The sequence below is a fragment of the Notamacropus eugenii genome, chromosome 2 (assembly GCF_028372415.1).
Source record: "Notamacropus eugenii isolate mMacEug1 chromosome 2, mMacEug1.pri_v2, whole genome shotgun sequence".
Classification (NCBI taxonomy): domain Eukaryota; kingdom Metazoa; phylum Chordata; class Mammalia; order Diprotodontia; family Macropodidae; genus Notamacropus; species Notamacropus eugenii.
Window position 1 is genome coordinate 425,154,472 of NC_092873.1, and position 27,842 is coordinate 425,182,313.

General features: G+C 37.7%; 1 protein-coding gene across 9 annotated transcripts; it reads left to right on the forward strand.

The window, feature by feature from the left end:
• Positions 1–1,073: 1,073 nt before the first annotated feature.
• Positions 1,074–26,395, forward strand: ANGEL2 (angel homolog 2). 9 transcript variants are annotated; one of them, XM_072647862.1, is made up of 10 exons: positions 1,082–1,288; positions 4,725–4,936; positions 7,729–8,057; positions 12,398–12,654; positions 16,356–16,425; positions 16,720–17,138; positions 22,674–22,800; positions 23,131–23,191; positions 23,692–23,855; positions 25,662–26,395. In XM_072647862.1, the coding sequence occupies exons 3-10, from the start codon at positions 7,736–7,738 to the stop codon at positions 25,811–25,813; spliced, it is 1,572 nt and encodes a 523-aa protein (XP_072503963.1). In that variant the 5' UTR covers positions 1,082–1,288; positions 4,725–4,936; positions 7,729–7,735; the 3' UTR covers positions 25,814–26,395. The 9 variants fall into 9 exon arrangements, 8 of the variants coding, with proteins under 8 accessions (XP_072503962.1, XP_072503967.1, XP_072503963.1 ...); XM_072647867.1 differs by having other exon boundaries at positions 1,084–1,288; positions 8,002–8,057; XM_072647864.1 differs by lacking the exon at positions 1,082–1,288 and adding an exon at positions 1,393–1,454.
• The last annotated feature ends 1,447 nt before the right edge of the window (positions 26,396–27,842 follow it).

Genomic DNA, 27,842 nt, shown 5'->3' on the forward strand with positions numbered 1-27,842 from the left:
CGGAACTCATTAGCTTTTTCCTCCAAACGCGTCCCTTTTCCAAACTTTCCTATACTCTGCAGGGGAACACCACCCTCCCAGTTGCCCAGGCTCAAAACCAAAATATTATCCTCAACTCTTAGCTATCTCATCCTATATCTTCTTTCATCATCTCAGCTCCCCGCCTCCCCAGTATCCAACCAATTGTCAAATACTGCTAGCATCACCACCTTTAAACACTCATTTAAACAATTACTTCTTGAAGGCAGGAAACAAACTTTTATTGAATGCTTAGGGACTGGTTAAGCACTTTACAAGTACCATCTCCACTGATTCTCACAATAATTCTTCGAGGTAGGTGTTATTTATTAACCTTATTTCACAGCTGAGGAAATTGAAGCAAAGATTAAGAGACTTATCCAGGGCAATTCACCTAGAAAGTCCCTGAATCCTGTGGCACCGTTCTGACCACCGTACCACCCAGCCGCCTCTTAAATGCTTGCCAGAGCCGAAGGGCTTCCTGTAACTGCTAGCAGGGAAGGGTTACAAAGTTGCCATGTGGCTCTTTCCCTTCCCTGTAACTACAGACGGGCAAATACGTACATTAATATTAAAAAAAAAAACTACTAATGATGGTACTCATGAATGACCGCGGTCAGAAATTCCGTCACCAGGTGGCCCGTTTTCTGGTGATGAGCCCATGTTCCCACGGCTATGCCGATCCTAGGAACACAGAGAGCCCATTTCAGCCTTGGTCAGTTCGGGACAAAACCCAGGACTCATCACCCTCCCTGTGGGACGGGGCATTGCCAAAGTGCTAAGTGACTGCGTTCGATGACAACTGGTAGGGGAATTTAGGAAACGAAGGAAAATAAGTCTATTTCTTTTTTATTTATTACTCTGTTTCTTTCATGCTCTGCGCCTGAGGTCTCAGTTCCCTGGACAAAATCTCGTCTCTGTCTCTTTAAAGCAGAGGCCTTGGCACTTTACCAGCTTCAAACATGGCCACTCGGACTTCTCATATCCGGCAGTCTTTGCGCATGTGTTCCAAACGGGACAACAAGATTGGTGGAGAAGGGGGGGGTTGGTAGCGTCACAAGATGGCGGCTTTGAAGCCAGTCACAACTACATTTCCCGGCGTGCTTTGAAGCTCGGGCCCGAGCTGGGCCGGTGGGTGATGGGGCTGAGTTGGCTACCGAGGCCGAGTCAGGGAGAGCGGCCAGAGGCAGCAGGCCTCCGGAAGGAGGAGGATGGAAGCGTGGCGCTGTGTGAGGAGGGGCTACAGCCGCTGTGCGGTGGGAAGAGGCCGGTCAGTGTGGCGGGGAGGAGGCGGGGGCGGGGGCGGCCCGCGGTGTGTAACCTGAGGCGGGGCAGGGGCAGGGGCAGGGGCAGGGGCAGGGGCAGGAGGAGGAGGAGGAGGAGGAGGAGGAAGGGCAGAAAGGTGGAGGTCGCGGCCGGCGCGGGAACTGGACGAGGTGAATACAGACAGACCCGCGGGAGCTGGGAGTGGGGTGGAGGGAGGCAGAAGTCCCGACAGGCGCCCGGTCTGCCTCAGGCCTCAGACCTTCCTGTCCGATCCGCTTCCTCCGCGGCCCGCTTCCCCAGACCCCCTGCGGCGCCTCCTCACCACCTCCGGTCCGCCTGGAAAGGAGGAGGAGGAAGGGGCGCAGGGGTGAAATCACTCTGTTTACTCGTCTTCGTGACGCCCCCTCCTCCTCCCCGGCCCCCCAAAAACTTTAGCTCCGGGAGGGTCGGGGCCGTTGCTGTTATTTTGCCTTGAAAGCCTCTCCCCCCTCCCCCAGCCCTGCCTGAGCGGGTGCCCGTTAAATTAAATAGAAACTCTGGTTTTGGAGTGACACCTCACCCTGTTACTTGATTATTAACATTAAATCTGTTCATTTGTTTCTGGCACAGAAAACTTGTGGTGGTAGGGATAAAAGTCTAAGTCTCGTCTGCAGGTTGTTGGGGTGTTTGTGGGGGGGAACGTTTCGTTTCTCTGTGTATGTGGTCTGGAAACATGCCTTGAGTTAAAAAATGAGTGTGTGACCCTGGGCAAATGACTTCACTGCTGTCAGCCTCAGTTTCCTCACCTGTCCATTGGGGACTGGAATAGCACCTAGCTCCCCAGGTGGTCGTGAGGATCAAATGAGATATTTGCCAAGTTGTTTGCACACGAAGCAGCATCTATTTTGCAGTGCCTAGAAATAGCTAGTTAATAGGTCCCACAGGTAGTAGCCTCAGGTGGTGGTTTGAATTTAGGTCTCTGACCTCAAGTAAGTCTAATAATACTCTGTCCACTGCCCCAACTCGTTACTTCCAAATTTCTACTCAGAGAATTATGAGGAAATTGAGAAGCTAAAGTACTTACCCAGGGTCACAACAGCCAGAGGGTGGCCATGATGGGATTTTGACTGGCATGGTATATCAGATTACTTTTAGAAAAGCTGCTTTCTAAGTAGTTTCCGAAGAAGGATAGATTCCTTTGTTTCAGTTGTTACAATTGTGTTTATTATGATCTACGTTTGTTTTATTTTTAAAGAAACTTCTTAGGATTATTGCTGTTACAACCATCTGGGAGCCCTAGCACCACCTTGGTGGAGTGGAAAGAGTATTGGATTTAGAGTCTGAGGACCTGAGTTTGTGTTGTGGCTGCTGTTTACTACCAGTATGATTTTGGCCAGCTCATGAAAAATCCCCAGAACTTGTTTGAACTAAATTACCTGTAAGGTAGAGGTGTCAGACACATAGCTAGGCAACTCCAGAATGGGGCTCTCCAGATTAAAATGTATTTGGGAAAGGTTTAATACAATAAATAAGAATACAGTACAACATACATGTTAAATTATTATTTTCTAAGTCAATATGTAGCCCACAGGGATCTGTTTCTATTTGAGTTTGACACTACAACTTTAAGGTCCTTTCCATTTCTAAATTTATGTATTCTGTGACCAGTTCTTTCAGTAATTCAGGAGTCCCTGATGTATGTCTAACATTGCTTTGCATTATGGGGAATGCAAGAAGCCTCTGTGGTCAAGAAATTTATATTTAGTTGAGGAGAGGAGGGAAATAAATGTAAAGTAACCAGCCAAACACAACATGTTCAAGAACCCTGGCAATAATATCCTTTATGTAGTACCTACTATGTGTAGAGCTGTGTTAAGTACTTTCCAAATCTCATTTGATCCTCGTAACAACTCTGGGAAATAGGTGCTATTATGATCCCTAATATACAGTTAAGTGGCTTGCCCTTGGTTACTTACACAGCTAGTAAGTTTCTGAGGCCAGATTTGAAATTAGGTCTTCATGGTTCTAGGCTCAGCATCCCGTCCACTGTACCACCTAGTTGCTTCAGTGTATAGATAATGTGAATCTTAGTAAATCATGTAACTTCTTTGGACTTCTGTTTTCTTACTTGTAAAAGAAGGAGGTTAGTTATATATAATGTACCTTCCAGTCTAAAAATTCAAATTAAACAAACTTTTATATCATTGTTTTGAGTACAGGGGATTCACAGGAAGGGTAAAAAACCCATCCACCCACGTTCCTTTACCTCAAGGAGTTTTTTATCTAATGGGAGAATCAAGCAAGTCCATAAAGTATGATAAAAGATAGAATGTAATGAGTGAAATCTAGATAAAATACTATAATATATTTAAGGAGCTATCAATTCCTTTGAGTGGAAAAGGCAACTTAGACTTTGAAAGAAGAGCAGAATGACAGCAAGTGGAGATTTTTATGATAGGACTTTATTCTAGTTGTGCTGGCCCATGCAAATGCACAAAGGTGGTAAAGGGCAGAGAGAGCTGAGTAACTTGCTAGCAGTCCTCCAGTGTGACCAGAATGTAGAGTGTGTTAATTTTGTGAGGATCAGCTGAAGGTGAAATGGATTGTCTTGTACAGGGTTGGAGTAGATGAGCTGAGGTCTGAGGTCCCTTCCAGCTCTCAGATTCTGTGATTCTATGATACTGTCTCCTAACTCGTCTTCAGTGAAGGTTAGATATGACTGACTACTTGTTTGGGGATGTTATAGGATTCCTATAGAAGTATAGGTTGGACTAGAGGGCTTCTGAGGTACCTTCCAACTTATATTCCAAAAAGGGAGTATGGTAAGATTGGAAAAGTAAGTTGACATTAAATTGTAATTGGCCTTTGATGGTAAGTCAAGGAATCTGTGCTCTGATTTGATAATTAAAGATTTTTGAGCAGGAGAATTACATGGTCACACCTATACTTGAATCAATAAATAAACATAAACATTTATTAATCATCTGTGTGCCAGGCATTGGATATTATTTTTGCATTTATGTAAAGGATGCCTTGGAGAAATAAGAGAGTAGTGTCAGGGAGACCAGTTAGAAATTGATGTGTGTGATAAGGTGATATAGGGTGAGTAGAGAGAAAGGGAATGGCTTGAGAAATTGTGTGGAGGTAAAGGTGACAGGACGTCATAAGTAGTTGAATGAAGGGGGCAGTATACAGAGAGAACAATTCAAAATTCTGAAATTTTGAATTTGGTAATTGGATTGTAGTAATTTAATAGTGTCAGTAGAAATAAGTAAGTTGGAGGAGGGATGAGTTTTAGGGGGAAGATGAATTCTATTTTGGACATGTTGAATTTGAAATGCAATTGAAATATCTAGTCAGACAACTGGAAATGTCAAAGTGAATTTTAGTGGGAGGGCTGGTTTAGATGGAGGTATTTGTGAGTCTCTGCGTTGTCATCGTCGAAGATTCCTGGTCTCCAGCTTCAGGTGAGAAGAAGAGCAAGGCCTTGCTCAGACTTTGAACCCTCCATCTCCTGCTGCACATGTCTGCTGAGGAAGGCTACTTGGAGCCTGCTTCACAACTTCCGTCTCCTGCTGCCAGCCTGACCTCCCAGCTTGGATGTGAAGAGCCTCCTGTGAGAAGAGGATCAAGCTTCCCTTTGACCTCAGGCCTTCCGTCTCCTGTTGAGCAGGTTCGACTTCCATCTCCCCTTGCCTAATCTCCAGCCTTTGAGAGAAGAGTAGTGAAGCAGGACCTCCCATCTGATCGTTTGTCCTCCATCTTCTGCACCATATTGCTCTGTGCTTGTCTCCTGCTTGATCTTCAGCCTCCTCTGGGCAGAGGAGTGGCACCTTCCACTCAGTGATGAACATTCTTACAGTTGGTCATGCCTTACACATTATAGTGATTCTAAACTCCTGTAGATCTTCATCTAAACTTCATTGCCCATCTTCCACCACTTGATTTCTTATTCCCATCCCCCTCAATCCTCCCACCCCAAAGTCCCAACCATTTGCCGCACCTTCCACTATGCCCTCTAGAATGCCTATTCTATAGGCAACACATTACTCTTCATCCTAAATCTTCTCATCTTCTGTTAATTCTGTTTTCTACAGTCACCAAGACCTGACTTCCCACTGATGAAACTGCCTCCTTGGCTACTCTTTCCAGTACTGGTTATAACTTCACTCATTTTTCTTAGCTCATTGGTTGGGGGAGTTGAAATACTTCTCACTACCTTTTGCCACTTCCAGGTTCTCCTCCTAACTTTGTCATTGGTAACCTCTCCTTCTTTGAGGTTCATGTAGTTTATATTTACAACCCAATTAAAGCCCTGGTATAGCTGTTGTCTACAGACTTCCTGGTCACTCCCATTCCTTCTTCAACATGTTTGGTACATAGATCACAATTTTTCTCTGCCTTCTGACTCCTGCCCTCATACTTGGGACTTCAGCATAAATACTGACTTTTCCTCAAACCTTCAATCATTCAGTTTCTCAGTCTATTCACTTCCCATGATCTATTTTTCTCCCCATCTCAGCCACACACAAAGATAGTCATAACCTTTTTTTCTTGTCATTACGTACAAATACACCACCTCCATCTTTAAGAATTCCAAAATCCACCTATCTGACCATAATGAATTGGCTTTCCACCTCTCCCTCTGCCTTCCTTTACTAAACCCTATTCTTTATCTATACTGTGACCTCCATTCCTTGACCTTTCAGTTCTCTCCCAGGCCATCTCCCTTTCACTTGCTACTCTCTCCTCTTTTTCCTATTTTGACCCCATGGTGAACCAGTTTGACTATATACTGTCCTCTTGAGTCCCTGGTCCCCCTATTATATTATCAGTTGCACCTCAACAAATCTTAGCTAATCGTTGCCACCATCTACTGCCTTCATTCCTACATACACATGTGCCACTGAATGAAGATATAGAAAAATCACAGAACTGTTATGACTGGGTCCACTACAAATTTATGTTACACAACCCTTCGCTGCTTCAAGGCAATCCTTCTACAGCTTCCTTATCAGATTACTATCCCACTCTCAAGGAGCTTACAGTCTAATGGGGGAGACAACATGAAAACAGTATATACAAGACAAACTATATTCAAGATAAATAGGAAATAATTAATAGAGTGAAAGCACTAGAGTTAAGAGGGGTTGGAGAAGCCTTCCTGTTGAAGGTGGGATTTTAGTTGGGACTTAAAAGAAGCAAGGAAGGTCAGTAGTGGAAGCTCTGAGGAGGGAGAGTGTTTCAGACATGGAGAACAACCAGAGAAAATGCCTGCAGTTGAGAGATAGAATGTCTTGTCCATGGGATAGTAAGGAACTCAGTGTCACTGGATCAAAGAGTGGCTGAATGGAGGATGGATTGAATTGGAGAAAGACTTGAGACAGGCAGACCCCTGAGCAGGATATTGCAATAATCACAGCATTGATGAGGTGATGAGGGACTGCACCAGAGTGATGGCAGTGTCAGAGGAGAGAAGGAGGCATATTTAAGAGATGCAGAGGTGACCACAGCTTGGATGTGGAGGTTAGAGATAGGGAGGAATCCAGGATGATTCCTAGGTTTTGAGCCTGAGGGACTGGGAAGATAGCATTGTCCTCCACAGTAATAGAGAAAGTATCTGTGGGGGGGAGTAGGGGGTAGGGAGAGAGTGTTAGGGGGGAAGATAGTAAGTTCTGTTTTGAACATACTGATTTTAAATATCTACTGGATATCTAGTTTGAGATTTCTGAAAGATAGTTGGAGATGTGAGATTAGAAGTCAGCGGAGAGGTTGGGGCAGGAAAGGTAGATTTGAGAATTGTCAACATCGAGATGGAAATTAAATCCCTGGGAACTGATGAAATTATCCAGTGAAGTAGTACAGAGAGAGAACAGAAGAGGGTCCAGGACAGAATCCTGAGGGACGCCAATTGTTACAAGGCATGATCTTGGAGAAGGATCCAGCAAAGGAGAAAGAAGAATGACTAGATAGGAGAACCAGGAGAGAGTACTGTCCTAAGAACTTAAGAGAGAAGAAAGTGTCAAGAAGGAGAGAGTAACCAACAGTGTGAGGAAGCTGCAGAGAGGTCAGGGAGAATAAGGATTGAGTAAAGGCAACCAAGTGATCTTTTGTAACCTTGGAGAGTGGAGTTTTAGTAGAATGATAAGGTCAGAAGCCAGATTGTAAAAGGTTTAGGAGAGAGAGAGAGGAAAGTGGAGGCATGTGTTGTAGATGGAGATATAGGGTAGGGAAGGATGAAGTGAGGTTTTTTGCAGGATATGGGGAGACATGGACATGAAGGCAATAGGAAATGAATCGGTAGACAGGGAGGGATTGAAAATGAGTGATGAGTAGAGATGACAGAGGGATCAGTCAATTGGAGAAGACTAGATGAAAGGGGATCACTTGATAATTTGATATTTTGAATCTCTTAATTGTGACTTACCAAAATGGTACCTTAACTACAGTATTTATTTCTTTTAGATATCCCATGTTACCCTATCACCTTCAGAGTCTGGGCAGAGACAGGATAACGCCATGGGATCTTTCTCAAAGATTTTGCTGGAACAGACACATCTCTAGTTGTATGAGGTGGCCTGGAAATTATTCTTGGGTTCCTTATCCATACTTCAGCAGTCAACATTGCCCACTAAATTGGAGGCCACCTTGTTTATTTCTACCTAATAGAAGTCAGTTTCAGCTCTGGAATTGGAGACCTGACAACTTTGCACATACATCTTTGTTTCACCTTTCTAGCTACATCATGGACTCAGAAGAAGATAAGCCATCACCAAAACGTCAAAAAACCCAAGGTAAAGTTGATACATTGTGTCTTGGTGCAAAAATGACCTTTAGCCATTAGAATGAAACTTGAGATTTTTACATTTTACCTTGGAAAAAAATTAACTCTTTTAGGTGTTGGGGGCAACTGGTACTTGTTTCCCACTGATTTTAACCGTATAGAATGCCTTTCTTTCCAAAATTGTTTTTATTTTTATGTTCATTTAAAAATAACTACCTGGAGTAAAAGTGGAAGCCTATGATTCCATGGATGAGATATATTTGAGGATGAAAAGAAAAATTAGCATAACAAGATAACTTAATATTTTAGCCTTTGAATTTGTAGACTCGCATCTTTTATCTGCATGTATTTCCTAAATTGCATTTAGGGATTGTCATTTAATTTCATTTGTGCACATATTCCCTATTGGGAAAGTCAGTTAAATTTTGGAAGTATTTTATTACAACTTGACTCGTTTTGTCTGATCACATTTCCCCAAGAGGCCTGATTAAGGAAATATTTCTTGTGCAGTAGATTTAGAGATGATCTTGTCTAACCCCCTCCTTTTACTTGAAGCCCAGGGAAATTAGCTAACTTGCCCAAGGTCTCAGAGTAGAAAGACTGTTTTTATCCTATCAGATATTTCATGGCATTATGGATAAGTGCTCTCAGTCAAGAAAACCACAGTGTTAATATGACTTACTTTGAGGTAAAATTTGGAGAAATTTGCATAACAATTATGACTAATTGACACCCTAAAATTGGATCAAGCCTTCCACTGATTTTCCTCTGATCATGGTATTTCTCCTGACATATATAGGGTATATAAACTTTTGTTATATGACTTTATTAGAGAGCATATCAAGTCTGAGAACCAAGGCTACTATATCACAATGGTTCTCATCACAAGTTTGGAACCTGAACATTCCATGAGTCACTTTGAAAGGCTAGATGAAAAAACATGCTCAAAATCAACTTGTATAAACTGTGCCTGACTCGAGTCTTTCTCTAATATTATACCAGGGGTTGGAACAGATTGCATGAAAAAAATGTAGGAGGGTTCCACAAATTCTGAAGGCTTCAAAATCACCACCATAGATCCCCAGGTAGTGCTAACAAGAGGTTATGAAAGTGAGTTTGTAAACTTTATGAATTTATGAATTGTAAAATCCTTATTAAATGTACAGCATGTGCACATAGATCTGCATCTGTATGTGCACCATTGTCCTTCATATTTTGATAAGGCATTTCAACAGTGGCTATCCATTTGTATGACTACAGGTTATGATATTCTTGCATGACTGTAGAGTTTTGCTCTTTACATATTATATACATATGCAGAGTTTTTGTGGTTGGTCTGTGGCTAAATGAACCATAGGCAGTGCCCAGTATATGAATGAATAGAATTCCAGAAGTTCATTTTTAAAATAATTGTTTGACATTTGAAGACACTTTTCCACAGAAACAAAATTTAAAATGGTAACCACAAAAGCCTATTTTAATCAATCAACAAGCATTTATTATATACCTAGAACTGTACTGCTATCACTAGGGAGGGAAAGATACAAAGACAAACATAAAACAATCCCTGCCCCCAAGGAGCTTGCATTCTATTAGAGGAGACAGCATGTATTGATATAAGTAAGTATACTATTTAACTAATAATATAGGTAAATTCTAATTTTAATAGTTCAAATTATGGATCCAAAGAGTAGGGAAAAAGAAGGGAGTTGATTCCTTTGTTCTGAGGTGCAGTACTCTAGGCAGATTTTAAATAGGCACAATTTGTTTCTGATATCCTGTTCTGCGATTGCATAAATTTTTAATTTAATTTAATTTTAATTTTAATCCAAAAGAAGCAAATATACTTGAATATTTCTGTAATGGAGCTCTTGATGTTCAAAGCATATGCTACTTGAGATATGAGATTTTTCAGTGTATAATAATAAAGTTATTCATCCTTCCCTCTCTCTACTTCTCAAGCTTCCCATTGTGGTGGTTTCCTCTTGCTCTCTAATGCCCCTTCACATTCCTAAATTCTACTTTTGGATTTCATCCAGATCTACTCTCCCCCTCACCCTAAAATGTTCCATATTCAAAACTTGTTTACCTCATCCCTCCCCGTCTCCAAAACCCCCCTAAAAACAAAACAAAAAGAGATACCTTGCACATTTCATCTCACATTAAGGGAAAAAATGATGTAAACTATTCTCCTAATGTGCATGATTAACCCATAACCCACCCAGAAATATTTGTAGTTTAAAGAGAGGGTGCTTATTAAAGGCCTTTTAATGAATTGTTGAAATTTTAGGCAGTGGAATAGTAAAGTAAAAGAAAAAAACTAGTGTGGGGGAAAGATTGGGAAGGTTGGAAAAGGAGAATCATATTCCCCCCCCTTCTACCAGAAATGACTTTGTGGAAATTAGAGGGAGGAAGATTTAGGATCAGTATCAATAAGAATTTCCTAAAGAATTGTCTGAAAATGGAATGGGCTGTTTTGTGAGTTTGTTAATACCATGTTATTGGAGGTAACATCCACAGGTTGGAAGATCACTTATTTGGGATGTTGCAGAAACTGATTAATGTTTTGGGAAGGGGTTGAAGTAGTACATCCTTTCATATTCTTATGTTGTTGCTAAGTATTCCTCTAGTGTTAGCTGTTCTAAGATGTTCTAGAGCTTCTACCCTTTCTTTGCTTTTGAACTCAGATTCTCTAAAAATTTGAAATTTTTAAAAAATTCTTTCATAACAACTTTTGTGGCAGCAGGCCTCCACTAATGTGGAAAACAGGTCAAAAACAGAGGTAGACTTTTGTCAGATTGTAAGTCAGTGACTGCCTTTATTTGTAATAAGGCATACACTGTATAAGTTATCTCTGATTAATTTTGTCTTAAGATCATGTTAGTAATACATTATAACTAAGTCCCACTATAGTCATGAAGGCATTCAATCCCTATAACTATCAATTCCCTTGTCCCTTTGACTGGTGGAAAACAGGCAGTATATGCCCAGGCATTTTTAATATTCATGTCAATATTAAAAATAGTTACTGGGCCAGGAACCTTCTCTAAATTATCTCTATCTCCCCTGGCCCCAAGGATGTTGTTTTACACATAGGTGTATAATAAATGTTTGTCAGATGAGCAAGTCCAAGGTGGTACCGTAAAACTTAAAGGAATCATCTTTCCTCTTCACTTGTTGGACATAATGCCCTTGAGGTGTCCATGCATGCTATAAGCACAGGCCCAGCAGGGATGGGTTTAGACAGTATCTACCAAACACCCTCCAGGCTATGATCTCAGGACCTCTATCCCTTATGGGGAAAAATCTTGAAGAGAATTCTACTGAGTGTTCAGAGTCTGAATGTTGGATTTCTAGGACTATAATTTCCAAATTATTATAATGTTCCTTCTTAAGGAACTAAATTTGTCCTGAATATGTTATTTCTTCTAACACTGGAGCCAAATAATAATATTAGGTGGGATGTGCCTGTAACTGCTGCTGTTTGAGGCTATGCCTCTTCATCTTGCAGGTTGCCTGATGACTTTATTGAACTTCTGTTTGCTTCATGCCAGATTGATCTGCCAACCGTGGTTGTTAAACCACCACCCTGCAGCCATGCCACATCGCTTGACTTTTGCATTGGTGTGTCTGATAACCTTTCTTCTGCCTGGACTGATCAGAGTTATTCTGCTTCAGCTTAGCAAATAGCTACTGCCTCAGTGTTTTCATCTTTGACCCCTTCTTTCTTTGTATCTCTCCCAGGATGCCAGGCCCAGAGCCATTCTGGCATGAAATCACTTGTAGATCTTGTCCTGAGGAAATTTGCGGGTAGGGTTGCAATGGGGTGGGTTAAAATTAAAAAAAAAAAAAAAGGGATACTGTCTCTGAAACGAGTTGTGTGATCACACATTCTCTGAGCTTTGGTTTTTCTTCATCTGTAAAGTGGGCGTTGTTTTGACACTGCCTACCTCCCAGGGTTGTTGTGAACATCAACTGAGATGATGTCTGTAAGAATCTTTGCTAACTCTTTAGAGTGCTACATAATGGCTGGTACTATTATTTCTAGACTTTTAATTTTTCCAGGGTGCATGGTGCCTAAAGGACCTGTGTCCCTGAAAGATCCTCAGACGTCTTTTCTTCTTCAGAACATCATTGGACTAGGGGCTGCCTAAGTGATTGAATTTGGTAACAGCTTTCTCTAGTGTCAGAGAAGACTCTTGGCTCTATGTAGTGTTATTCTAGTGATGAGGATGCCTGCACTTAAGTTAGAATTCTCAAAAAGCAGAAAGTTTATATATATATAGATAGGTAATTGTATTTATGCTTATAAGATTAATTCTTTATATTCTGTCTACTGTATTTTGACAGGCGTGATAAAGCGGCATTGGGAATACCTCTGTCACCATAATAAAGAAAACATGAAGATCCTAGGAGATAAACAAGTTGACCAAAACTATAAAGATGAGAAAGAAAAATTTGAGTTTTCAGTCATGTCCTATAATATCCTTTCACAGGATTTATTGGAGGATAACTCATATCTCTATAGACACTGCCGAAAGCCAGTCTTGATCTGGGGCTTTAGGTTTCCCAATATCCTAAGAGAAATTAAACACATGGATGCAGATGTAAGTGCACAATATCATTGAACATGCCTCATACAAGAAAAATTTGAATTCTAAACTTTATAAATAATTTAATTACTTAAATTGTTTTGCCCACATAAAATCATTCTTGAAATGGGAAAGGAAGAAGTTTAATTACAGTTATAAAACTGATTTTTTAAAAGATATGAGACTTGCAGAAAGATATTAATGACATATTTATATACTTAGCCATATGCGTTTTCTAGAAGGGATTTAGGAAATAAGTATACTCAAAAAAGAAATGACATTTTTGGCAGGGAACAATTAAAAAATGTTAAGGGGTACTGAGCACATATGTTCAATAATACATTAGTCAGCTAGCACTTAATAAGTACCTACTATGTACCAGGCACCATGCTTATTGAGAATATTAAGAAAAGTGAAAAATAGTCCCTGTTCTTAAGGACACCGTCTAATGGAGGAGACAATAAGATATATATGTAAATTAGAAGTAATCTCAGAGGGAAGGCTTCTTGTTGAAGGTGGGACTTGAGTTGATATTTGAAAGAAGCCAGGAAGTTAAGAAGCAGAGGATGAGGAGGGAGAGCATTCCAGGCATGGGAGACAACCAGTGAAACTGATTGGAGGTGGGAGATAGAACGCTGTGTTCAAGAAACAGCAAGGAGGCCAGTGTCACTGGATCACAGAGTACCTGGGGGGCAGTAAAGTGTGAGAAGACTGGAAAGGTAGGAAGAGACCAGGTTATGAAGGGCTTTGAAAGCCAAACACAGGATTAAAAACCAAATAGAAGGATTTTGAAAGCCAAAGATCAGAATGATTGGAGGATTGGGATTTTCACATAGGTATAATTCTAGATTTTTATGTTAAAATAGTTGATTTGCTTTTAGAGACTTTAGTATAACATGACATAGCAATGGTAAGAATTTTATTTTTTAAGATTTGGGGCATGCACAGTAGTAATCAAAAATATTATATTTTATTTGAAAAATGAATGTATTCGCATTTTAATATCTTTTAAAACCAAAGCATTTTCTTTGTTAAGTCTTAATTTTTAATAGTGAGTGAATCATTTAAGTGTATTTTTTGGTTCATATAATCTTAAATTTGACTCTTCAAGCAACCCTCCCCTCCCCCAAAAAAGCCAAAAAAACAGCCAAACCTCTGAAATCTGCCTGTTAACTTCTAATGATTAAAAAGGTAAATCCACAACCAATAGAGATAAATAAAAGGAATTATGACATAATTGTAAACTGACAGTTTAATGGAATGGATGAATATTTACACAGATATAAATTGCCCAGATTCTAGAATAGGAAGTAGAATGCTTGAATAGCCCTATCACATAAAAATAAATTGGACTGGCCATAAATGAACTCCCTAAGAAAAGAATCATAGGACCAGATGGATTAACAAGTGATTTCTAACAGACACTTAAAGAACAATTAATTATAATGCTGCCGAAGCTGTTTTTGTTTTTTTAAGAGTTCCACCAGAATCTTTTTATGATGCGAATTTGGTCTTGATACCTAAACCAGAGAGTCAAAACAGAGAAATAAAACTATAGATCAATTTCCCTAATGAATATTGATGCAGAATTTTAAAATAAAATACTAGCAAGAAGATTATCACAGTATATCACAAAGATCATACACTATGACCAAGCTGGATTTATGCCAGAAATACAAGGCTGGTTCAGTGTTTTAAAAAGTTAAGCATAATATTGACCTTATTAACAACAAAAGCACCAAAAACATATTGATCAATAGATGCAGAAAAAGCTTTTGACAATATGTAATATTTGTTCCTATAAAAGAAAACACTAGAAAGCACAATAATAAATAGCTTTCCTTAAAATGATAAGTAGTGTCTGTCTTAAACCAAAGCAAACGTTATCTGTAATAAAGATAAGCTAGAAGTCCTTACAGTAAATTCAAGGACAAGGATGTCCATTATCAGCATTTCTGTTCAATATTTTGCTAGAAATAATCGCTATAAGCAATAAGACAAAAAGATATTGAAGGAATTAGCATGGGCAATGAGGAAACAAAACTGTCATTCTGCGGATGTAGAGAACCCAAAGAATTAAAAACTAATCAACAATGAACAACTTTAGTAAAGTTGCAGGAAATAAAGTACACCCACACAAATAGGTGGTTTTATATATTACCAACAAAACTCAGCAAAAAGAGATAGAATGAGAAATTCCATGTAAAATATGTACAATTATAAAATAATTAAGAATCTTCTTGCCAAGGGAGAGAACTTAGTGAACACAATTACAAAACAAATAAACACAGATTTAAGTAACTGGAGGAATATTAATTGCTCATGAGCGTACTGAGCCAATATAACACAAATGACAATACTGTCTAAATGAATTTACCTATTTAGTATTGTGCCAATTACCAAATGATTACTTTATAGAGCTAGAAAAAAGTTCATGACAAAATTCATCTGAAGAAACAGAAGGTCAAGGATGTCAGAGGAATTACTACAAGGATGTAGTGGAAAAAACAACTCAGAAACAAAAACATGAGAAGGAAGGGGGCCTAGCAGTCCTAGATCTCAGATTATGCTAAAAGGCTGTAATCATCAAAACACTTTGGTTCTCTGAGAAAGGTCTCATTTCTAAAATACACGGGGAACTGAGGCAAATTTGCAAGAATAAGAGCTATTCCTCAATTGTTTAATGTTCAAAGGATTATGACTAGACAGTTTTAGGAGGAAGAAACCAAAACTATCAATAGCCATATGAAAAAATGCTCTAAATAATTTGAGAAATTTGAATGAAAACAGCTGGGGTACCTCATACCCATTTGGATTGACTACGATGACAAAAAGAGGAAAATGATAGTTACTGGAGGAGATGTGGGCTATAATAATGTACTGTTTGGTGGAGCTGTAAACTAGTCCAACTGTTACAGAAAACAGTTTGGAACTGTGCCCAAAAAGCCATTAAACTGTATGTACCTTTTGGCCCAGAGATATGGCCACTAGGTCTATACCCCCAAAGAGATCAAAAAAAGAAGAAAGGATCTGTATGTACAAGAATATTTATGACAGCTCTTTTTGTAGCAGCAAAGAATTAGAAACTGAAGAGATGTCCATCAACTGGGGAGTGGCTGAACAAGTTATGTTATAGGAATATGATGGAATACTATTGTGCTGTAAGAAATGAAGAAAGATATGGTTTCAGAGAGACGTAGGAAGACTTATTTGAGGTAATGCAAAGTGAAGGGAGCAGAACCAGGACTACACTTTATACAGAAGCAGCAATATTGTAAAGTTAATCAACTTTGAAAGACTTAGTAACATTGGTCAACACAATCAGCACAGTTCCAAAGGACTCATGATGAAACATGCGATCTTTCTCCAGAGAGAGAACTAATGGACTCAGTGCAGATTGAAGCATATTTTCTTTTTCTTTTTTTTCTTGAAACATGGCTAATGTAGAAATTTATTGTGCATGTCTATACATGTTAGTGTTTTGGTTTTTTTAAATTTTTCTTGCAATCTCAATGAATGAGAGCTAGAAAGGAAGGAAGGGAGCACTTTGGAAATAAAAATAAAAAAAATGATTAGAGCTTTAAAAAAAACCCTAATACGGCAAACATAACACTTTGGAAACTTATTTTTAATGATCAAAGAAACGTAAAAATTTCTTTCAGCATCTTTACTGATGTGCTAAATTCATATGTTACTTTGTTTTATTTTCTTTTCAGATTCTTTGTTTACAGGAAGTACAAGAAGATCATTATAGAAAAGAGATCAAGCCAAATTTGGAATCATTAGGTATGGTATAATGTTTAGCTAAATTTATACTTCCAATAATTTAGAAATATTAAATTATAACAGTCAAAATAGAGTTGTACATAGCATGCTTGGGCAAAAAAGCACTCCAGATTTTCAAAACTGTGGTACCATTTATTTAAGAGAGATTTGAAACATTAAGTATATCAAGGTGAGAGTGTTATACTAATTTCCATTTTTCAAATTGAAAGGTCTGCATTAATCTTAAAAATAGTGGAATAGCACAGTTTTCTATGATTAAAGCTAGCAATACTAATTAAACTTTATTTTTCATAGGATATCATTGTGAATATAAAATGAGGACAGGAAGGAAACCTGATGGCTGTGCCATTTGCTTCAAATGTTCCAAATTTACACTACTATCAGCAAACCCTGTAGAATTTTACCGCCGTGATATACCCTTGTTGGACAGAGACAATGTTGGACTGGTATTACTCCTGCAACCCAAATTTCATTGTACTGTCTCTCCTATATGTGTAGCTAATACACATCTATTGTATAATCCAAGGCGAGGTGATATTAAATTGACTCAGCTGGCTATGTTATTAGCAGAGATTTCCAGTGTTGCCCATCAGAAAGATGGCACTGTCTGTCCCATCATTATTTGTGGTGACTTTAATTCAGTTCCTGGCTCTCCACTCTACAGTTTTATAAAGGAAGGAAAATTGAATTATGAAGGACTTGCCATAGGAAAAGTAAGTACTCTATATCATTTTTTTGCTAACTATATTTTTTATAAAATTTTATTATTTATTTTAAGCATTATTTTCTTTCTGTATTTTGATTTCCAAATTCTCTTCCTCCCTTCTTCATCCTCCCAGACCCATTGAGAAGGCAAGGATTAGAATGTTAATTATACATGTGAAATCATGGAAAGCATATTCCCATGTTAGCCATATTTTTAAAAAAAGAAAAATAGAGTGAGAAAATTATACTTCAGTTTGCACTCAGAGTTCATCACTTCTCTCTCTGGAGGTGGATAACATTTTCTCATCATGAATCCTTTAGAATTGTCTTGGGTCATTGTATTGATCAGGGTAACCAAGTTATTGTTGATCATTATTACAATGTTGTTACTATATATGATGATCTCCCAGTTCTTCTCATTTCACTTTGCATCAGTTCATCATTCTTGCTATGTTTTTCTGAAGGCACCCCTTGTCATTTCTCATAGCACGATAGTACCCCATTATAATCATGTGCCACAACGTGTTCAACCATTCCCCAGTTGATGAGCAACTCCTTGATTTCGAATTCTTTGCCACTACAAAAACAGCGTCTCTAAATATTTTTGTACATTTTTCATTTTCTTTGATCTCCTTGAGATACAGACTCAGCAGTGGCCTTGCTGGGTCAAAGGGTATACGTAGTTCTGTAACCCTTTGGGCATAGTTCTAAATTGTTCTCTAGAATGATTAGATCAGTTCATTGCACCAACAACTCATTAGTGTACCTTTTTTCCCCCTCATCCCCTCTAGCATTTTTCGTTTCTGATAGGTATGATGTAGTACCTCAGAGCTGTTCGAATTTGCATTTGTCTAATCAATAGTGATGTAGAAGATTTTTTCATTTGACTATAAATAGCTTTGACTTCTTCCTCTGAAAAATGCCCATTTATATCCTTTGACCATTTATCAGTTGGGAAATAACTCTTATTTTTTACAAATTTGACTCAGTATATACTCAGTATGTATTTAAGAAATGAGACCTTATCAGAGAAACTGACTGTAAAAACATATTTTATATACTTCATTGTCTGTGGTACCTTTTAGCATAATGTAGTTTCTCCCATTATCTCTTTGAAGTAGGTCTGTTTTTGCTTTTACTTTGTCCAAGATCCTGACTGCTATCCCTACTTTTTTTTTTTTTTTACTTCAGCTGAAGCATATTAGATTCTGCTCCTGCCCTTTATTTTAACTGCGTAGGTACCTTTCTGTTTCAAGTGTGTCACATGTCTACCGTATATTGTTGGATTCTGGTTTGATTCTGGTTTCTAATCCTTTCTGCTACCTGTTTCTGTTTTGTGGGTGAACTCATCCCATTCCCATTCAGTTATGATTACTAATTGTATTTCCTTTATCCAAGTTTGTTCTGTTTCTTCCTCTCTCTCTCTCTGTCTCTCTCTCTTTCTCTCCCCCATTTTTATCCTGTCTGTCCTCAAAATTACCTGTAACCACTGTGTTCTGTAATCTACCCTCCCTTTTATCATTTCCCTACTCCCTTTTCTCTTATCCCTGTCCCCTGTCACTTTATTGTGGGTATATTACATTTCTATACACAGCTGAGTGTATATTCTTCCCTCATTGAACCAATTCCAGTGAGAGTGAGATTCAAGCATATTGCCCCCCCACCTAATTTTCCCCTTCATTGTAAAAGCTTTTCTTTGTGTGCCTCTTTTATGTGAGAAAATTTTCCCCATTCTACTCTCCCTTCCCCCTTCTCCCAGTACATCCCTCTTTCTCACCCCTACGTTCTTTTGTGGAAGATCATCCCAACATAATTGACTCAGAATTTTACCTACTGTCTATGTAGACTCCTAATTGCCCTAATTATAAATTTCTTAGGAGTTACATGTATCATTTTCCCATGTAGAAATGTGAACAGTTTAACTTTATTGAGTCCCTTATGATTACTCTTTCATGTTTACCTTTTTATGCTTCTCTTGAATCTTCTGTTTGAATGTCATATTTTCTATTCAGTTTTGATCTTTTCAGTAAGAATGCTTGGAAGTCCTTTATTTCATTAAATATCTAGGTTATTAAATATCTAGATAGGTTATTTTTGGTAGTAATCCTAGCTCCTCTGCCTTCTGGAATGTCATATTCCAAGCCCTGCTTCTTTAATGTAGAAAGGCTAAATCTTGGGTGATCCTGACTGTGGCTCCATGATATTTTGTTTTCTTTTTTGCTGTTTGATGTACTTTCTTTTTGACATGAGAGCTCTGGAATTTGACTGTAATATTCCCAAGAGTTGTCATTTTGGGATCTTTTTCAGAAGGTGATTGGTGAATTCTTTCAATTTCTATTTTACCTCTGGATCTAAAATATCAGGGTGACTTCCTTGACAATCTCTTGATATATGATGTCTGTGTTATTTTTTTGATTGTGACTTGCAGGTGATCCAGTAATTCTTGAATTATCTATTTTGTTTGTTTTTTTCAATGAGGCATTTCACAATTCTATTTTTTCATTCTTTTGACTTTGTTTTATTGTCTCTTGATGTCTCATGGCAGTTGTCCAATTCTAATTTTTAAGGAATTATTTTCTTCAGTGAACTTTTGAACCTCTTTTTCCATTTGGCCAGTTCTCCTTTTTAAGGAGTTCTCATCTTCACTGGATTTTTGTACTGCTTTTACCATTTGGCAAATCCTGTTTTTTAAGGTGTTATTTTCCTCAGTATTTTTTTGTATCTCTTTTACCAGACTGTTAATTCTCTTTTCACAATTTTCTTGCATCATTCTTATTTCTTTTTCCAATTTTTTCTCTACCACTCATCTCTTTTTATAAACTTTTCCAGGAATTCCTATTGGCTGTGGGTCCAATTATTATTTTTCTTTGAGGCTTACATTTTGGTAGCTGTTTTTACATTGTTGTCTTCTTCTGAATTTATGTCTTGGTCTTTTCTGTCACTGTTAGCTTTTTGTGGCCAAATTCTTTTTTTGTTGTTGTTTGCTCATTTTCCCAGCCTATTCCTTGACTGTGGACTTTTTGTTAAAGTTGGGTTCTGCTACCTTGAAAGTAGGGAGGCACTGTCCCAAGCTTCAGGCATTTTTGTGTTGCTGTTTTCAGAACTAGTTTTGGGGTTCTGCAAGTTTTTGGTGTTTCCATGATAGTGTGATCCTGGGAGAGGTATGGTCTCTGATCTATACTTTGGTCTTTGCCCATGAAGGGTCCCTGGTTCCCTGCAGCCATGGGTGTTGGTGCTCATCTTTGCTTTGCAGCTGTGACCAGGGCCCCTGCTCCCTTGTGGCCAACCACCAGTGCTCCTCTCTGCCCTATAACTGTGACCCAGAACTATGTATGGGTAGTAGAGTTGCCAGTCAGTTGTACCCATTGCCAGCAAAGGATCCCCTGTAATCTTTCTGACCAGTTGTTCAACCCTCTTACCATCTCTGGGCTGTGAACTCCCAAAGCTGCTGTTATGTGGGGGGGCTTCAGACTGTCTTCTACCCCAGTGTCACAGATTTCTCTTGCCAGTCTCTTTAAGTTTTTTTAGACCAAAAAAAAGTCTCACCCTGACTCTGCTTTGCTATTCCAATATTTGATTTGAGGTATTATTTTAAAGTTGTTTGACAAGGAATGTTGGGAGACTTCAGCTGTATGACTTGCCCTTCGTGTACCATCTTGGCTGGTAACTTATTTGTTGTATCATAAAGAGTTGGTACCAAGTTCCTGGAGAGGGCATTTAATTCTATTCCTTTTACATTACTTCAGTGTGAGGACAGAGTCAATATGTCTTGAAAACCACTGATAATCGAGTAGTTTTCTTGTCAACAGTTTTAACCCTTCACCACAATTGTTAACAAGTAGCCAGATTGGTTAGTTTGATATTCTTCATCCTAAAGATGAGTTTTGAAAGAAATTAGGGATTCTAAGGTGGAAGGGAGGAGAGAATGCAATCTAGGCATGAGAGATAGCCTGTGATAGAATGTCGTGAGTGAAAACAGTAAGAGGTGCAGATTGACTGTCCTAGAAAGTGCATGAGAAAGAAGTAGTGGATAGTAGACTGGAAGAGTAGGGTAGAGGCTTTGTGTGATGGCCTTCATATGCCAAACAGAGGAGTTTGTATGTGATCCTAGAGATAATGTCTACTGGAACTTATTGATCAGGAGAGCGATAAAGTTCTGAACTAGGGTAATTGTGATAGAAGCGGAGAAAAGGGACAGATGCAAAGTATGTTGAGAAGTAAAATCCCTTACCTGGGTGAATTGGAACTCTAGCATTGTGGATAAAGAATGAGGAGTTGAACATATGAATCTGGATGACTGGAAGGATGGTACTACCTTCAGTAGAAGTAAGGAAGTTTGGAAGAGGATTTGGTTTTGGGGAAAAGCTAATGAATTTTATTTTCAACATATTGAGTTTGAAGATATGATGTGACATCCAGTTGGAAATGTACAATAGGCAGTTGGTGATAAGGGACTCTGAAATTCAGGAAGAAGACTAGGCCTAGCTAGATATATAGATCTGAGGATCAACATAAAAAATAATTGTATCCATGAGAGCTAATGGAGTCACAGAGAAGAAAAGAAAAGAGAAGAGAAGAAGGCACACAGAGAGTGGGCTATAGATGGTCTTTCAGCAAAGTAGGCTTGAAAAGGAGAGGAGAAAGTAATGACAAATGTTGTGGAGGGGTCAAAGCTTTAGAACTGAGAAAAGTTCATCAAATAAACCAATTATGATATCTTTGGTAACTTTAAAGAGAGACATTTCATAGCTGAGTGATGAGATTGGAAACTGTACTACAGAGGTTGATAAGTAAGCAAAAAGGAACATTTAACTCTTCAAAAAACTCTTTTAGTTGTACATTTTGAAAGATGGCAAATCAACTTTGAGTAAATCCTCAGGAATTAAGAATGGAAGTTATAATGTGGAAAGAAAAGGCATTCTATAGACAAAACCACTGTTTATATCTTTTTTTAATCATTCTCATATTTAAAGAAAACATTACATGAGATAGAGGAAAATGTTGACTTTTCAAATGTAAAGTTTTAAATTATTTCTTAATTTTTTTGAGTTTTGAGGTGTTACGCCATTTCCCTAATTATTTAATAAAGGTTGCTTTTTCTATTCTGAGATTCAGTTTCATGTTCCATACTTCATATAGCAATTTCTTTGAAATAAAAAAAAAAATAACTGTGTATTTGAGAGCCTTCACTAAAGTCTTAAAAGACCTTATACCTCATCCTGACTTGATTATCCATAGTTCTTAAAGGAATCTGCTAAACAAAAATTTTTTCAGATCTGAACCATTTAGGCTTTTACTCTGGTTTTGGTGATAGATTATGTATCTGTCATCCTAAAATCAGCCTAGCTAAATTCAGAGAGGCTCATCACCGGAAGATTGGCCAACAGTTGGTGAAATATTTTGGCCATAAAAACTCATGAAATATTTACTGTTTGCTGAGGCATAGGGGATGGAGGTTGCCATCTCCATTAGTTGAGGGAGTACCTACACTGTTGAGGCCTCAGATCTTTATTCAAGTATAGTTTGTTGGAATTTTGTTTTAGGTTTCTGGTCAGGAACAGTCTCCTCGGGGACAGAGAATTTTGTCTATTCCAATATGGCCTCCAAGCTTGGGTATTTCACAGAATTGTGTCTATGAGCTACCGCAGGTAACAGGAGTAGAAAAGCCAGGTGAGTTTTGACCATACATTAGGCCTTCTTTGTGTGTGATAGAAAATATAGAAACATATTTTTCTTTCTTAGAGATTTCTAAATTATCTTTAACAGTAAAAAGTTGAGCTTCAAGAAGTCCATAATAAATTGCATGTGATTTTGGTTGTGTGTGTATTTTATGCTATTCTTTAACCTTTTTTTGAGCATCAATGATATATAGCTCCTTGGATGAAACACATAATATCTATCTAAAATATCACTTAAATATACTAGATATATGTGAAAAGAATGATCTAAGAACATTTAAATCAGCACACTCAGATTTTAATGTTTCTCTTGCTTTTATAGAAGAGGATGATGTGACACAAAAACAGTTGGAAAAAACAGAGGTCCTGGTGGCAGCTAAAAAGTGAGTTCTGAAAAATGATGAACAATTTATTGACTTCTGTTCATCTGAAGGCTTGGGATTACTAGAGTTAAAATATGTATTTTTTTAAATCTTGCCACATAAAACTCTTGTAGTTGATGTTATGCTTAAAGAATAAAGAAAAAACTTATGGATAAAACTGAACAAGGAGAGATGTTCATTGAAATTCACTATCATTTACTTGCCATGTTTAAATAACTAAAGTTGATTTAGCATATTGACACTGAAACTGACTACTGAAGATATTTTGATTAGAAATAAACTAGATTTCAGTTAGTAATTATGTGTAAGCACATACTCTTTTATTGTTATCAGTGAGAGTTTGGTATTTCTGAAGATAATTTCTTTAATGAATTTAGGGGTTGTTGGGTGCTTAGCGTTTAGACATGTATATCCTCAATTGTAAGTTATATAAATATCAATTTAAATTGGAAAAGTTATGATGGACATAAATCATGTTGGACGCAATTTTTTTTATTTAGATTATCTTCAAACTTGCACCACCATTTTAGCTTGTCATCTGTATATTCACATTACCTTCCCAATACTGGAGTTCCAGAAGTGACAACTTGTCATTCAAAAAATGCTGTAACAGTGGATTACATTTTCTATTCAACAGAAAAGGAAGCTATTAACACACAGCAAGGTAAAAAAGGTGTATCTACTAATGTTTTCACTAAAGAAGCATAATGGTTAGTTGTTTTTTAATAATACCTAGAAAAAAAGGTTCTGGGTTTAGAAATTAAATGATTCAAGATTTGACACAGAGTGTTCATTTATGTTGCTTGAATATTCATTTTTGATTTAATTACATACTGGTTACGTGGGTTATAGAGAAGTGCAAAACAGATGATCATTTTGGTTTCTTTCTTACCAAATGAGAAAAGTAAAGGCTGGGGTTAGGTGAAGATAGGGTTGAGTATTCCTGGGAGAGGTAACAGAGAAAAGAGATTTGAAGGAGAGGGAATTGGAGTTTGCTAAGGACCATTTGATTAAAGTACTTAAGTAACGGGTTAGAGGAACAATAACCGTGGTGACTGTCAAGGTAACATAGCCCCAGCTGTGGGCATGACAGGTAATTTATGGTCAGTTTGAGTGTTAACACTGGTACCATCAAGGGATGAAAAGAAACAGAGGAGGGCCTCCTAACGTATTGAATGGATGTTTTCTGAAGAATTTATAGAAGGTGATAGAAATAAATTGCGTATAATGTGAAAACTTAGAAATTTGCACTAGCAGAAATCATAACTACATAGATGATCTGACAGATCCATCAGAGCACTGAAACCACGAATCACATTTTACGTGGGAAAAAATCTTTGTACTCCGCATGACAACATTGTCTATAGTATCATGTTTACTTCTAGGTGCTACATTTTAAGTTGAACATAGACATGCTTAGAGGAAACTAACAAAGAAAGTGGAGAGGAAGTGTTCTTAAATCCTGTCACATGAGGAATAGGACCTAATATGTTTAACTTAGAGAAGATGAGATTGTTTTCAAATATTTAAAAGATTGTCATACGGAAAAGCAGTTAAACTAATTCTTTGTATCTCTGGAAGGCAGTCGTATCTGGTTGGGAAAGAAGCAAAATTCATTTCATTATGAGGAATAATTTTCTAATGTTGAGGGCTGTCTAAAAAGTGGAATAGTCTGCTTTCTAAGGTAATCAGTCTCGATCAATAAATGTGTTCACCTAGAGAAGAATCCAACCACTTTTCAGAAGTGTGAAGGAGGATTAAGGACCTTCCAAATTCTCTTCTAGACCTGTATTAATCTATAGAATAACTAGTGTTTTTTAAAACACTTATCTTTAAAGCATAGAAAATGCCTGTCCAGATCAGAGGTAGGTAGCCATTCATTCTAAGGATTTTGGTCCATCTCTCTCTTTGCCCCTCTCCGTTTTGTCCTGTGTGACTGTTGTTGAATTCTGTTAGCACTAACGCTTCTCCCCTTTGTGATTCGCTCTGACCTCCTTTGGCTTTATGGGCCTTGCCACTTCAGCAGAATGCCACTAGGTGGCACAAGAGGATTGTGGCATAAAATTCCACACCTTAGGATAAAAGAAAAAGAGCCTTCTGCTCTGACTTGTGCTACTAAACTTTGTTTTGTGGAATGACAGAATGGTTAGTGAGTGACACTTTTATGTTGTTGTCCATCTTAAATGATTTTAAAAAAATTTGCTGTATATAAGCATTCTGTACTGAAGATTATTTGCAGAGCCTGTTATAGGAAAAACTTTAAAATCATAGGAGTATAAAATATAATTAGCTGTGTTAATAATTATCCAGTAATAATATATTAATACTTGAGAAACTTATCATACTGATCTTTTGATGGTAGCTCAGATTTCACTTGTCTCTGTTACTAGAATATTAGGATTATTTAGGATATGAAATAGTTCATAATTATTTTTATGCAGTCTGATCAGTTGTTTTTTTTCTTATGTAGGAACAGAAGTCGCTTTGGTTGGTGGCTTGAAACTTCTAGGTAGACTGTCACTTCTTACAGAAGAAGACTTATGGACTGTTAATGGACTTCCTAATGAAAATAATTCTTCAGATCATCTGCCTTTATTGGCCAAGTTCAGGCTTGAGCTCTGACACTGTTTCTTTCATGCAGTCTTGTTCCTTATTATTCCATTCAAGGAATAACAGTTTGCATGCTGATTTTGTGTGTATAGTTTCTACAGAGATGGTGTTAAGTAATTATAGTAATTTGTGATTTAACAAAATATAGATCTAAAGTTTTACATTAATTCCTTTTTTATAAACTATTTGCCAGATAAGAAAATGGCATTTTTCCAGAGATGTAAATGTTTTGTTAATGTAAATTTCAGTAAAATTGACTAGTTCTTAAAAACAATTCACTTTCTTTAGTTCTTTCAGTAAAAAAAAAAATTGTACACATTTGAAGCAAGTTTTACTTTGGGCTCCAAGTAGCTTTCCTTTGATTTTGGTGAGCAATGTTCTTTCAGAATACAACTAGCTACCTTTCCAGGTGCCCTAAATTTTATTCACAGGATCTCATGATCATAGGGCACTGATTAGTTGAGGTCTGAAATTGTTGTGTGGGGAAGTTGTATTTACTGATGTCTAACAAAACATGTAAAGCAGCTTTTGTTTTAAAAAGGGCTTGAAATTTTTTTTTTCTTAAAAATACAAAATCTAATTCTTTTATTACCATTCTTAGTCTTCAGTATGCCTTCATTTTGCTGAGGAAAGGCTTGGAAAACTCCTAAAAGGACCAATTGCTTTGCAGGTGTTCATTCTTTTACACTGGGGGTGGAGAACCTGCAGCCTTGGGGCCACACATGGCCTTCTAGGTGCTTGGGTGCAGCCTTTGAGTCTAAGTTTTACAGAACAAATCCTTTTATTAAGGGGATTTGTTCTGTAAAGGCTGGATTCAGTCAGAGGGCCACACTTGAGGACCTAGAGGACCACATGTGGCCTTGAGTCTGCAAGTTCCACACCCCTGTTTTGTGCTTATCTCTGGAACAGAGTAGTCAGCCTCACGCCAGACAGACCAAGGCTGCAGGCACTTACCTGCTGTTGAGGTGTTCCAGGTGTTTTTTTGTCCTGGTTTCTCAGGGAAGGATCAGCCTATCCCCCCTTCTCTTTTAGGAGGAACACTTGCTTATTCAACTAGCTCAACATTCAGTACACATTCCTCTTACAAGCAGAATTGCAGCTTCTGCCTTAAGCAGAACTGTTGCAGCTACTGAACAGATTGCTTTTTCTTAACTGCTGCCTCAGAAAATTGAGGAAACCTGTGGTTCTGTGGGTGGTGACAACTTTGTGACCTAATAATTTTTCATTGCTATCTTTAATTATTTTAGTTGTTGTTTACTCATTTCTAAGTTCTTGGGTTTTTGTTTTTGTTTGATGAACCATGCATCTGCTTTTTTAAAAAAGCCATGTTTATTGCATACATTTTTGGATCATATCAAATGATTGCTGAAAATATTTTTCTCGGACTGTTGGATTTATTATTTCTTATTTCCTCCATAAGGAAATAAGGAGGAAATAAGTTACATATATGTGTGTATATGTATATGTATAACCATTGAAGAGAAAATCTCCTTGTTTGAGAATCTAAATCAAAACACCAGCACTTTTTTAAAAAACTGGTTCTTTTAATCTTATTTTTATGACTTTCTTTTTAATCATCACCTTTATTTCCAAATGTATCCTTTCTCACTCCCTTACCCACTGAAGAATATCTTGTAATATAATTAAAAAAGGAAGAGGGGAAATAAGTATTCTGGCAAAACCAACTAACGTATCAACCACAAGATCCTATACTTTTATATTAAGTAGTCGTTTTGTACTTGTTATAAAAATGAATTAACAATAAATTTCCTTTATATAGGGTACTTCTGCCAAAAGATGAAAGCAGTAGGGACAAAGTTAATGCTCTTAAAAACCACTGAGTTCAATGAGTTTTTAGAAATTAAGTCAAAGATATACCCAAAGGAAGTAGGCCTTAGGGAATCTTTGATGGCATATAAGGATTTGCTCAGCAAAAATTTTACCAAACTACTACTTGTTCATGTTTATAAATTTATTGGGTTTTGAAGTAATATATTAACTGCATTTCTTGGGTTTTCTACATTTCTTTTTTGCCGTCAAC